The sequence below is a fragment of the Cajanus cajan genome, chromosome 4 (assembly GCF_000230855.2).
Source record: "Cajanus cajan strain Asha chromosome 4, NIPB_CcT2T_4, whole genome shotgun sequence".
Taxonomy (NCBI): Eukaryota; Viridiplantae; Streptophyta; class Magnoliopsida; order Fabales; family Fabaceae; genus Cajanus; species Cajanus cajan.
The window spans coordinates 12,220,721-12,235,653 of record NC_138520.1 but is presented as its reverse complement, the minus strand read 5'-3'; the positions used below and the strand labels follow the sequence as shown (position 1 = coordinate 12,235,653).

Here is a 14,933-nt window from a genome sequence, read left to right as displayed (position 1 = left end):
AAACATGTCTAAAGTGAATGTATTGAACAGTAACTGTTACATTGCTATCTGGTGAGGGTTAGGTTAGTTCCTCAAAAGCCCCAAAGGTCCCCCATAATAGTGGTCAAATAATTGAAAGGGGCCAAACGAAAACGATCAAGCTACAAAAGAATGCCCACTTTGTTTTAGATTTTCAAGTCTTGTAGTATTTCATTCAATAGTTCCATAAAGTGGGTTTTGATATTTTTCATAAGTGTATATTTTATTGATTTAAAATTTATTAATATTTAAACAAACTAGGGCCATTCATTTATTTATTTATTTATTTTTTTGTTTTCAGCTTTCACTTCTTAATTATAAATTTTCTTTTCAATTGTTCATGTTTTTAAACATTTGCACAAGAAACACTTAAAAACCACCAAAAGTGTCAATAAAAGATAGAAATGTAAGTGAGTAATTTTTTTTATTGACCACAAATGACTTTCATAAAAAAACTACTTTCTTGAAGTTGGTAAGACTATCATAATCGATAAAGTTTTTTCTTTAAATATTTAATTATATAATGCAGTCATATATTGTTATTTATATATATAATTAAATAAAATTAATTAGTTTTGCTTTGATATTCCTTCCCACCAATATTGTCACATTACTTTTTAATATGGGAGCATGAATGTGGTGATTTAAACATAGTTCTCTCAAAACTTTTTCCTACACTTGAAGAACTCAAATCTAAAATCACGACATTAGTAAAAAGGGGATAATTCAACACTCCAAATTCCAAAGTCCCAACCAAACCCAACCCCACAAATAATTTGTGCCCTAAAAAATTGTACAGCTTCGTATACCATCGAACCAGCCTTACTCACACGCCAAGTGTCCTTCCACTTTAATTTTCACTTTTATGCCTTTTTCTTTTCTTAACCCTCACTCTTTCTTTAGACCGTGTTTGCCTCACACAAAACAGCTGGTCCTCACTAGAGCATCTATATAAACCCAAGTACCCAACTTGTACTCTTTCGTCCCAAAACACATCTTTTCTTTCATTAACGTACTACTTTGTACAGCAAAACCATCTCTCTCACAAACACACCCTCATTCTTTGTTTCCTAGATTTTGATTTGGTTCACAACTTCACTTCATAGAGTTATATTATTATTATTGTTACTTTATTATTTGTTAGTTGCATTGTTACTATTTATTAGAAACAGCAAGATGAAGAACGGAACATCAAGGTTGCTGAAGCAGATCATAGCAAATCTGAGCTCAATGGCGAAGTCAAAAACCATGGCCTTGAAGTCTAAAACAAACTCCATCAGGGCTCGTTTGATCATATTCTCACTCATGAAGAACAAGAAGCTCTTGATGAGTTCCTTCTCTGAGAAGTTCCACTCCTTGTGGGGGCACAATTCTCAGCCCAAGGAATTGGAAGAGGGCAATGACCAAAGCAAGGCCATAGTGGTGTACACCAACAACAATGCACACTCCTATGAGGCCTTGCCAAACCCTAGTGAAACTCAAGTGGTGGAGGAACAAGACCAAGAAGGGTACGAGGGTTACTACAATTATGGCGATGATGGTGATGATGATGATGATAAGTACCCGGATCTGACACACTCCCTTTTTGATTCTGAGGATTTGGATCTTGGAGGGTCGGTGATTGATTTGGTGAAGAATTCTAAGGAAGATGCGGGGGAAGAGTTTAAGCTGGAGGATGAGATTGACCTTGCTGCTGATCTTTTCATCTTGAAGTTCCGCAGGCAAATGGTGTTGCAGAAGCAAGAGTCTTTGAAGAGGAAGAGGGAAACGCAACAGCAAAATGGTGCATGAAGTTGAAGCATGTTTTGGTTGGGGTGGCTCAAGTACATAGAAGCTCAACCTCTCATTTCATATCGTATCTCCCTTTGTTATGTTTTTTTTTAAGAATAAGGGAGTGTAGAAGGAACAGCATGGTTGATTGATTACTAAGGATATAATTATGGTACTTAACTGGTTTAAGAAAAGAACAACACTGACCAGGGTGAATGAATCTTTGTTCTTTTTATTTTTTGGTTTTTGTTTTTACTGTTGGAGTGCCATATCATGCCATAGGGTACTTCATCCATGTTCTCTTTTCATCATGTGTAAAATAAAGGAGAACAAAACTTGAAGAGGTTACTTGTAGAAGTTGTATTGGTAAAGTAAGGTAAAGCACAGATGTTGGTGCTACCATTGCAGCATGTGCCCCACTCTCATGAAACCAAGCTAATTGATGTATATTCATATCATCATATATATATAATATTAATAATAAATTAATAATACATTAGATTTTGATACTCTCATTGCCTTTTTTAGATAGTCAATTGTGGTAGTAGAATGAGGAAAAAAGATGAGAATACATCTTTTCAATTAATTATATTGAATTGGAAAAAAGTGGGAGTACTTGTAACATAATTAATGTGATGATGCCCTTTGAAACCAAATCAAGGAATACATCTACCACATGTTGAAGGAAACAGGTTAAAAGAGAGAATATTTGCATCAAAAGGTGGGAGGTATGAGTTGCAACTTTGCAAGCAAACACCATTAATCTAGCTGGGAGCTAGTGCCAATTGATTAACTGTGCCTCCTTTCATGAAGCTTCATAAAGTTTACACTTTTCAATTTTTCATTTATATTATTTTTCTTCCCTCCTAGTTAAGCTTGATTTCGTAAATATTTACTTCCTTTTTTATGAACTATATATTGTATATTAAGTCCATTGAAATTAAAGGATCACAATGTGTACTTTAAGGTTTTGCGGGTGCTCTCTGGATGATTGGTGAGCTTAAATAAATAATGTCTCTCTTTTAACAATTTTTTTTTTGGGTGTATTAGCTAGGATATCGAAAAGAATAAATATCTTTGTTTTTTTGTTTAACCCCAAAAAATGGAGAATAAAAACCTACTTTATTCTCATAATTTATTCCGATCTTTATCCTTTTCAATTTGAGGGTTAGCCTGAAGCAGCTTTGTCCCTAGGCAATTTCTTAAATCTCATTCATACAAATTAGATGTATCTTTTTCATTAAGATACCCCTTTTTTTGGCTAAGTGAAGAAAATATGTAGAAATGCACAACATGGGTATAATCAACACAATCTTCACGGAAATTTTAAACAAAAGGAAGTTCGTTGTATCTTTCTCATTAAGTTGTAACACATTTTCTGTTTAATAATAAACTTGGGTTTTTTCGAATCAGATTATAACACGTTGATTTTTTTTTTTAACACTAAATAGTCTTCATTAAATATGTATTTTAGTTTTAAAATCTTGTAAAATTCACTACTAGATTTTAATTTTTTAACAACATTTTTTTCTTACATTTGTTAAAATGTTACTATATATTAAATAAATAGGTTATTTTACAATATTTTTTGAAAAATGTTATTATAGATAAAGTAACATTTTTTATTTCAATATTATTTTTTTCAATTATTTTCAAAATTAAAGCCCCATACCCAAAAAAAATGTCACCTAGGTTATTTTGCAACATTTTTTTAAAATGTTACTATAATTGCTTCTAAAATCAGTCTCAATCGAGTAAAAAAATATTTCTCTCATCTCTAATTGTTATTCATAATTAAAGTCTCATATCGAATAAATGAATGATTCATAAAGAGTATATATAATCATATAGTTATACTTAAAATAAATAAACTTTGATATTTTATATATAATTAGTGATGATTAACTAATAATGTTTTTAATCTTCTCTTAAAGAACTCTTACGAGTTTAAGAGACATAAAAATATACTAATTGTAACAAAATCCAAAAAGTATGTTACTAAAGTAAATTAATAATATTTATACATAACTAAATAATATTTTTTAAATATTATTAAAAATTATTTGCGTTGTAATGAAATATCATTAAATTTAAAATTTTCACAAGTCTTTTTGTACCAAATAATATTCACTGTCTGGGGTAATATTATATAAGAGAGCGACCTTATGGTGAAGATTTCAGTTTCTTGCGCCTTCGGAAAATGACACTACACTAAAGAATACAGACACATTACTTTACCAAAAAAAAAAAAAAATACAGACACATTTTACACCTTTGGAGATAAAGATTTTTTAGTGACACAAAATCAGGTCTGCAGATTTTGTAACTTTACCAATATAATCACATGCTTTCCAAGTAAAAAGGTTTTTTGACCAAAGTGGGGTCGTTGACCAAGTTATTTACCTAAATGGGGCTGTTTTGAATTTATTTACGCCTTTGGGGCTGTTTACAACGGTGTCGCTATGGGCTATAACGACACCCATGCCACGTGGCTTTTTTTTTTTGGCGTAGGGATGGCTGGAATGAACCACAATAGTGTCGCTATGGGCTGGACCAACACAGTAAGTGAGCCAACAAAGCTGGTGTAGCCCATAGCGACACCATTTAAGAAAAAAAATGAAAAAAACTGAAATAATTTAAATGTAATCTTAAAATAATCAACTGAGTATACTTATTATATATTTATAAAAATAAAAAATATTTATTTAAAAACGTAATTTTAAAAAATAGATTTAATTATTTATGTAAGTGGCGCTGTGGCCTATAGCGACACAGAGTCACTGTGGCCCACAGCGCCACTAATTATTTTTTATTTTATTTTAGTTATTAACTTATTTTGTTTGGAAATTTGTTTAATTTATATTTAGCACTTAAATATTAATTTGTAATTATAAAGTTTATTTTTCTGTAATTTATATTGTTTTTGTATATATATTTTTCTCCATTTAAATAATTTTAAATAGGCACTGTGGCCTACAGCGACTCTTAGTGTCGCTGTGGCCCACAGCGCCACTAATTATTTTTTATTTTTTATTTTAGTTATTAACTTATTTTGTTTGGAAATTTGTTTAATTTATATTTAGCACTTAAATATTAATTTGTAATTATAAAGTTTATTTTTCTGTAATTTATATTGTTTTTGTATATATATTTTTCTCCATTTAAATAATTTTAAATAGGCACTGTGGCCTACAGCGACTCTTAGTGTCGCTGTGGCCCACAGCGCCACTAATTATTTTTTATTTTTTATTTTAGTTATTAACTTATTTTGTTTGGAAATTTGTTTAATTTATATTTAGCACTTAAATATTAATTTGTAATTATAAAGTTTATTTTTCTGTAATTTATATTGTTTTTCTATGGGCCATAGCGCCACACATTTTGTATTTTTTTTCTTTGCAATAATGAGATTTTATTTTTAATTTTGCGTTTTTATATTTAAAAGTAAAAGTACAGAAACTAAATAATTAAAATAAAATTATATTATAATATGTTAAATTTTAAAAAAATTGTGGCAAAAATAAGTAAATAAAGAAAATTAATATATTATCATTAATTTGTTAATAAATTTAATTAAAAATAATTAATTGTGTAGTTTAAAGAAAATTTATTATTTAAGTTTATTAATAATTCTTTTATATGTAAATTTAAAAAAAAAAACTGGGCAAAAAATAAGTGAAGGAAAAAAATGTGGAAAAACAAAAGAAAATGAATTACAAAATTTGTAAAAAAAAAACTGGTAGAATAAATCTGGAGAAAAAAATGACCCAATAACCAAAAAACACAAAATTTTTTTTTTTTAAAAAACTGAGGTAAAAAAAATGAAAAACTAAAAAAAAAAAAAAAAAGCTGGAGTCGCTATGGGCTACAACGACTTTCTGTCGCTATAGCCCATAGCGACTTTAGTAGAAAAAAAAAACGAAAATTTAAAAAAAAAATAAAAAAAAGGCTGGTGTCGCTATGGGCCACAGCGACACAGTGTCGCTGTGGCCCATAGCGACACTAGCTTTTTTTTTTTTTTTTTTTCATTTTTTTGGGTTATTGGGTCTCTTTTTCTCCAGATTTATTCTACCAGTTTTTCTTTTTCATTTTTGTTTTTCTACATTTTTTTCCTTCACTTATTTTTTGCCCAGTTTTTTTAAATAAAATATATCTGTTAAAAATTATTATATACTCAACATTCTAGTAAATTATATTATCAATTTCATATAAATATATATTTATAAATTTATTATTTCTATAATTTGTTTATTTTATACATATCTATAGCGCCACTATTTTTTTTTATTTGAATTATTTACTTAATTATTTTTAAAATTTATTTATTTTATATTACAAATTAAATATTAATTTCTATTTATAAACTTATTTTTTGTGTAATTTCTTTTCTTTATATATATTTTTTTCCTTTAGATTATTTTATCACGAATTAAAATGCCACGTGTCACCGGTGTCGCTATGGCCCATAGCGACACCGTTATAAACAGCCCCAAAGGCGTAAATAGTTTCAAAACAACCCCATTTACGTAATAAACTTTTAAAACAACCCCACTTTGGTCAAAAAGCCAAGTAAAAAAGTTAAAAAGCAATTCGACACCTAAGCTTCAAATAACACGAAAAAAGGATGAGATCCATTTGATTATAGAAGTTATATTAGGGATGCCAAATAAATAGATTAGGAGTGGCAAAACAATTTATTTATGTATTATTTATTTAATTTATTAAGTAAATTAATTTATTATAGTAAAAATAAATAATATATTAAATTTAATTTATTTATTTAATTTTATAGATAGTGATATTTATAACATTTTCAAAATTTATTGATCTATAATATAAGATATTTATTAGATTAAAATTTTAAAAAACTATTTTTACAAATAAAAAAGAGTATCTTAGTGAATCTAAATAGATTAATAGTTATTTTTATCCGATTCATTATGATTTGTCTAAAAAATTACTTTATCCATTAATTTACCACCCCTAAAATAGATATGAATCGAATAATTTTTTAGATGTATCATAACAAATAAAAAAATAATTTATTTAGATCTATTAGAAATTCACTTAAAAATCTAATCTATTTTATAAAAAAAATATCATCCAATCCATCCTTTAACAATTTTTTGATATATAGATATCCAATCTATTTATGAGAAAAATGTTTTAAAAATTTAATTTTTTTAATTTTTTTATTGTGTATACTTTATAAATCACTATATTCTTATATAATCTTTAAAAATTCACAAGACATTCTTTTTTATATATCAAAATAGTCTTTTTATAATCATTCTTATATGCTCTTTTAAAATCTCATTCTAATAAACATATCATATTATAATCATATGCTTTAATGTGTCTAGAGAGTCATGTGAAGCAAGTCCTAAAAGTCCAAGAGGACTCTAAACAAGTGTAACAACCCAATTTTCACTAGGCCAAGGGCCCAATTAGGGTGGATCAGTAGCTCGGAACGGGCCGTTCCAAAATTGGAACGGGCCGTTCCAAATGACTAAATATACCTATGTTTGATTGCCCAGAACGGGCCGTTCCAAATAATGAAAATGAACTCATTTTTAAGTAGTAGAACGGGCCGTTCCAAAGTAGAAAATTTGCCTATTTGGGTTGTTCCAGAACGGGTCGTTCCCAAAGTGAAACGGGCCGTTCCGGAATAAGAAAAATGCTTAAAATATTTTAGTTGGAACGGGCCGTTCCAGTGGAAAATTTTGTGTATACTTGAAGGTTCCGGAACGGGCCGTTCCGCTTTCAGTACAAGCCGTTCCGGTAAGTGAGCCAGAATTCCTATAAATAGACCCTCATTTCTCTCATTTTCACACACCTTCTCTTCCTTCTCTCTTATGCTCTTCTTTCATCTTCTTCTCTCTGAAGACCAAGAGGAACTCAGAGGATGAGGTTCTGCCCCAGTTTTAGTCTTGGTCCTTGTTTAAGGAAAGAAAGGAGGAGGTTATGCCCTAGTTCCTATTTATCCAGGTATGGGAGAAAAGGGGATTATTTATATGTAGGGTTACATGAGAGAATTGGGTAGAGGAAGAGCCCTTAGGGTTATGAATAATTTTATAATTATTTCTGTTTGGAGAATTAATTGTCTTATGTGATTCTATATATATTTAGGACTAGGAATATATGTTTAATTTGTAAAAATGATGCTCTGGGAGAGAGAACGAAATTATAGAAAAGTGTCTGTAAGTTAGGTTGTGAAAATTGGATGATTTCTGTTTGAGGAATTGAGGATCTCATTAGATTCTGTATGTGTTGAGGATTATAAATATGCTAATAATTTGTAAGAATGATGATCTAGGAAAGAGAACGAAATTGTAGAAAAGTGCTTGTGAGCTAGGTTTTGGGACAATTGGGGATTTTACTATTTATGTTAAAATTATATTAAATTGATAATTTTATTGTTTATTATATTAATTTATGAATGTTATTATTATATTATTTAATAAGAATTGATGATCTAGATGTGAATTGCTTGAGGGATGTGTAAACCCTTATTTTGTTAGACTTATCTGCTGAGTATGTGATATGGAATTGTGTATGTGATATGAAATCGTGATATGAGATGAGATGTTGTATGGACATGAATAAGAATGTGATTGCGATGTGTTTCCTCACACTAATGACTAGGGATGGCACGGCCCCTGGGTAAGTGGTGCTACAGGGAGGGCGTGACCCTAGCATGGTATGGGATGAGTAAAACAGTTAACACACACCACTTATGTCGATTATGGCAGCCCTGGCATAGGGTTAATTGCAAGAGACTGTATGGATTGTGATGTGATTGTGGTTCCTCACACTCATGCTTCAGGGACGAGCATACTCTTGAATGATCAGGGATGATACGAACCCTGTGTAGGTGATGCTTCAGGGACGAGCGTACTCCTGGATGATCAAGGATGATACGAACCCTAGTATGGTGTGTGTTAAGTGAGGCAATTAACCCGTATCACTTGTGTCAGATGTGGCGAGGTCTTGGCATAGTGTTAATTGTAAGATTGGCTTGAATTATGGATGTGGAAATGATATTGTTAATCGTAAAATTGTGTGGATTGTGATGGATTGATAAATTATGATACATGCTAGTATATATATGAATTATGATTTCATTATGATGTGGTTGTATGTACTTTGCATGTAGATATTTTCTTTTCTCACCGTATCAATTGTGGATGTTTTAGGTGAGGAAGATCTGGTTACGAGTGACATCTAGAATGTCAACAGTTGAATTGTGGGTATGCTCTGATATTGTGACATCGGGGCAGAGGATTTTTAGGACATAGATTTTATATGAATTTGGAATTGTAAATATGATTTTAAAAACAATTTGTAAACTTTCAAGTTTTATTTTCAATTATTATGTTGGTTATTGATAAATGAATATGAAGGTTTTATGTGAACCCTTTTACCAACGTTAAAAATTTTATTCTTTAGTTTATTTATATGATTAAATTTATATATGTGTTGGGGTAGTAAGGGTGTCACAACAAGAAACTAATAATAAACAACTAAAAAAGAATAACAAGTTTTCATAAGTGAAATAAAGCAAGCTATAAAAGAAAGAATGATGAATCAAAAAGGCTTTTATAGTGTGTTTGGACTTTGGTTGAAGAATTTTATAAATTCAAGGAATTTGAATTACTTTGATTACAATTTTCATCACTTTTTAAATATTTTGTTTGCAAGGTTTGTGATTTTGCAAAGTGAAGAATTTGCGACGACACTAGACAAGCATTTACCATGTAAGGCATGGCGAGTGTGATTCTTCGCACTAGGCATGCGAAGGGCATGTCGTGCAGGAGCCATAGAGAGGTCCTAATAGAGAGGTCCTAGAACTCTCGACGTTTGATGAGAGGTGCCTCACTAGGTTCTATTTGACTTTGTTTTTCTAAGTGCATGAAGTTAGGTGTGATACCATTCTTCTTCAAATAATCAAATAATTATAACATAACAATTTTGTAAAATAAAGAAAATAATAATGAAATTCTTCTCATCAATACTTTGTAAAAGGGTTTACAATATTTAAACAATAACTTTATTAAATGAAGAAAACATATAAAATATTGTTTGAATAAAAGTAATAGGAACAACCACCTAATTTAATAAAGTTCCAACAAGGAAATATAACAAAACAGAAACTCAACAATTTTAATAACTTCTAATGCTAAAACTCTATCCCAATGTCACACTATTAGAGTAAAACCCCATTTTTTTTGCCTTTCCTTCATCAAAACACATCTTCTTGTACCTGTTTTAATATTGCAAGTGGCGTTCAGTCCAAACACAAAACATATAAATACAAGAGTAACATCTCATTCATAAATAACATATATAAGACATAAAAAGGTACGTAGATACACACACATCTATAACATTAATAATGTCTCACACCTATGTAAACATCATTCCCTACATCAAGAATAATCATATTCATACATTCATTCATCATTCATAACCAACAAGCCACACAACACATATCAATTACAAATAAGACTCATGCAATGAATGTTCCTTACTCTATATGCCATATGGTACTAATCTCTTCAACTAGGGAATGTCTACTAGGATCCTGTCGAAGTGTTACAGCTGACCATGATAGCCTTTCATTCTTGTCAGAGGTTTCCCCACCATAACACCCCCGAGAGCATAAGTAAGTGACCTATGATATCCCACTTGCATATATTCACATTATTCTACAAACAAAACATGTATGAATGGACTCAATACACATATCACAAAATACAATATGCAAACTCAACTCCTCGAGTGCCTATATATTCGCAACACTAAACTTATTCATCACATCTCACCATCAACATTTTCATAATATACATCATCACAAAATTCATCATAGCATTCAATGGTGCCTCAACAATATTCTTTATACATCTTCATAAGTATTAGCATATAAGAAATTTCATAAGTTTACCCATTATTACTCATTAATTCCTTCTCATAGTATACAATATCAATCCCTCTTCATAGTTCCTCATTTACTAATTAAATTCTTAAAACAAAGCATCTCAATAGGGAAAGAGGCATGGTGCTCGATGAGAATGGGTTCATGCCTGACGTTGACAGGTCAAGGACCTCTATACCAAACTCACGCCCGGTGTGGGACCTATACCTAACATGGCAAGGTTTTGGACTTGTCTGCCTCAGTCTCGTCCAACGAGGTAAGGACAACGCCTAACATCATCATGTTTGTAAACTCAACATAAAATGGCATAGAATGCAACACCTCATGCCCAACTTTGAGAGGTCTGGAACCTCTCTAGTAGTCTCATGCTCAAAGTGACCATCTTCATGCCTGACATGAACACATAACCTACACTCGCAGATTCACAATCTGCATAATTTCCTTTCCCCAAATTAATACATGCTCATCAAGCACTTCAATTTGAAATCCATTTGATCAATCATTTAATCCACATTCAAGCAACATTACAACATCCTCAATCATCACATTCCAATCCTAAAACCCTCAATTTCATACACACTATCATATATCCCTAAAATGCACAAATCATCATTCATTTGATTAATTCAAGATTAAAAAGAATCTTAACATCGGACAATAACAAATCTCTAATTGATTTTGTACACATGAATTTCCCATCAAACATACAACCTAGGAGGCTTAGAGATTGCATCTCTACCCTTATCCCTCATATATACTTAAGGACTTGATAATCTCACTCCCACCTACCTAGAGTGATGATTCTCGCGGAACGATGCTTCTTCGATCACTCTTGTTGCTAATTTGTGCCTTTCCTAGTGGTCTCCTCTATGTCTTCTCTTGTGAGTGCTCTACGTTTCAAAATGTGCATAATGAACTAACCCCCTCTTTATTTTCCTCTTTTAAATTATCCCTTAAGTTAAGTCCAAAGTCTAACCCAAAATCTTTGATTAAATCTCTCCATTTTATTTTTATTAATAAAATATTTGTCTTATATATCCATACTATTCGTATATATGTTTATTTTTTTAAAAATAAGATGTTACATAGGCATAGCCAAGGTCATATAGAGTGAGAGTTCATTAGAGGGTTCCATGTTCCTTCAGCGCTAGGCATTGGAGTAGCCATGCCAAGCGCAAATGTGGTAGAGAGGTCCCTAACCTCTTTATGTTGGACGTGGGTTTGCCTTGTCAGCCATAATGTTGCTGAGTGGGAAAGAGATAGTGAATCCCGAGGTTAGAGAGAACAATTAGTGGTGGAGTTTATGGGGGAGTATTACAGCCTGTATTAATCCATTAGTTCTAGGACAACTGTCAGTTATCTCTTGTATATATACAATTGCTTTTCCTCTTAATAACATACGTTTTTTAGTTTCTCAAATCTTGTTATGGTATCAGCATTCTTTTTTCCGCAGTCATCTCTAATCGCTACTTTCTCCATCTTCGAGCCTTGGCTCTCTTAGGCCTTCCATCCATGGCCTCCAGTACAACAAAGGATGAATATGTTGATCCTCTTTTTCTTCATCCCTCTGATAATCCATCTTCAGTTGTTGTGTCCCAACCTCTCACAGAATCCAATTGGCGATCTTGGAGCAACGCCATGCGTATGGCTCTTGAAGGCAAGAACAAACTTGTCTTCATTGATGGCTCAGTTCCAAAACCATCTGTAGACGATCCAAAACGACAATCTTGGAAGCGCAATAATAGCATTATTGCATCTTGGATCATGAATTCTGTTTCTAAAGATATTGCTGCAAGCATATCTTACACATCAACAGCTTCGGACATCTGGAATGACCTAAAGATTAGGTTTCAGAAAAAGAATGGTCTAAGAATTTTCAAGATCAAACGTGATCTCATGAACTTGAAACAAGGGGATCTAACCATTACTCAATATTACACCAAAGTAAAGTCATATTGGGAGGAATTAGCAGAATTCCAACCACCAAATACATGTACTTGCGGTGGAATCAAACCATGGATGGATCATCACAATATGGACCAGGTGATTCTTTTCCTTACTGGTTTAAATGATTCATACTCTCATGTGAGGGGCCAAATCCTTCTTATGGATCCGGTGCCACCGATGAATCAAGTTTTCTCTCTTGTGAACCAAGAGGAAACTCAAAGAGAACTAGGAGTGACTCATCCTCTTTAAGACACTAGTTCTGCTTTCGCTGTGCAAGCACCAGAAAATAAATTCAAGCAAAATCAAAAGGATAGACCTTTTTGTGAAGAATGCAAAAAATATGGGCATACAAAGAATACTTGTTTCAAGATTCATGGTTATCCAGCCCACATAAAAAGGAAACCATCTACTACTCCAACTTTGAACAACAAACAGGTGGTCAATCAGGTTGCCAGAGAGGAAGAACCATCATTCAAATTCACTGCCTAGCAATATCAACAATTATTAGCTCTCCTTCAAAATCAAACAGGAAGCTCTAATTCGCATAATCCTGATCAACCTCTCAACAATGGTGCAATCTTTACTATTAAACCTAACAGTACCTACAATTTTTCAAACAACTGGATTTTAGATTCTGGTGCCAGTACACACGTTGCATGTTGTCAAACCATGTTCCATTCATTAACTGCTATGCATGATCAATTTGTTACTTTGCCAAATCAATCTAAAATACCTGTTAAAGGAATTAGAAATGTTAGGATAGATGAAAAATTTACATTGTTCAACGTTCTATATGTTCCAAGTTTCAATTTCAATCTCATTTCTGTCTGTTCCTTATTACGTAATGGAGACTTGTGCATAACCTTGTATGCCACTCACTTTGTGATACAGGAAACCAACAACTTCATCTGCCAAATTACCAAATCATATGAACCACAAACTTACCATCAAGCTGTCAAATTTCCAGAATGGAGACAAGCTATGTCTGAGGAAATAACCGCATTGGAAAACAACAACACTTGGACACTTGTTCCTTTGCCTAAACACAAAAGGCCCATTGCTTGCAAGTGGGTATACAAACTTAAGCATAATGCAGATGGGACAATAGATAGACATAAAGCTCGGTTGGTAGCTAAGGGCTTCACTCAACAAGCAGGTGTGGATTTTACTGATACTTTTTCTCCAGTAGCAAAGCTCACTACTGTTAGAACTCTTCTAGCAGTGGCTACTGTCAAACAATGGCATCTAATCCAACTTGACATCAACAATGCTTTCCTAAATGGCGATTTAGAGGAAGAAATTTACATGGCAGTTCCACAGGGATACAAATCACCAAAGGAAGGACTTGTTTGCAAATTACAGAAAAGTTTATATGGCCTCAAACAAGCCAGCCGACAGTGGTTCTCTAAGTTCACTTCTACTCTCATTCAATAGGGTTTCCAGCAATCCAAAGTTGACTACTCTTTGTTCTCCAGAGGAACAGGTTCAAATCTCATCATACTAGTTGTTTATGTGGATGATATTGTGATAGCAGGATCCAACACCTCACAAATACATTCGGTTCAGTCCTTCTTACACTCCATCTTTAAACTCAAAGTTCTAGGGATATGAAATATTTTCTAGGCCTTGATATTGCAAGAAATCATCAAGGTATCTCTCTATGTCAGAGAAAATACACATTGCAACTCCTAGAAGATACATGTTTTTTGGCCTCCAAGCCATCTAAGTTGCCTATGGATCCTACCCTACACCTAAACAATTAAGATGGTTCCCATATTCCAGATCCTTCTATTTATCGAAGGCTTGTAGGGAGACTAATTTACTTAACTATTTCAAGACCTGACATAAGTTTCCCTGTTAACAAACTTAGTCAGTTCATGAAGGAGCCTCGCAGCACACACATGATGGCAGCCCATAATCTCCTCAGATATCTGAAAGGCACTATAGGTCAAGGTCTTCTATTTCCCAACACTTCAAAACTACAATTAACTGTTTACTCTGATGCAGATTGGGCAAGGTGTGAGGAATCTAGGAGATCTACCACTGGATATGCAGTCTTCTTGGGAGACTCTTTGATCTCATGGAAGTCAAAGAAACAACCTACTGTTTCTAAGTCTTCAACAGAAGCAGAATACAGATCTTTATCTGCCGCTGCCAGTGAAACAATTTGGTTACAATGAATCTTGACCGTTTTTGAAGTCCATGTACCTTCTGCATATGTCCTTTGTGACAACATGAGTGCTATATACTTAGCATCCAATCC

General features: G+C 32.4%; 1 protein-coding gene across 1 annotated transcript; it reads left to right on the top strand.

Annotated features, from left to right (window-relative positions):
• Positions 1–986: 986 nt before the first annotated feature.
• LOC109802396 (uncharacterized) lies at positions 987–2,297 on the top strand. Its single transcript, XM_020363751.3, has one exon. It carries the CDS (start codon positions 1,195–1,197, stop codon positions 1,807–1,809), a length of 615 nt encoding a protein of 204 aa, XP_020219340.1. The 5' UTR covers positions 987–1,194; the 3' UTR covers positions 1,810–2,297.
• Positions 2,298–14,933: the final 12,636 nt, after the last annotated feature.

Bases quoted from the DNA above. Each gene is read 5' to 3' on its own strand.
- LOC109802396 (XM_020363751.3), top strand. From the start codon at position 1,195: ATGAAGAACGGAACATCAAGGTTGCTGAAGCAGATCATAGCAAATCTG.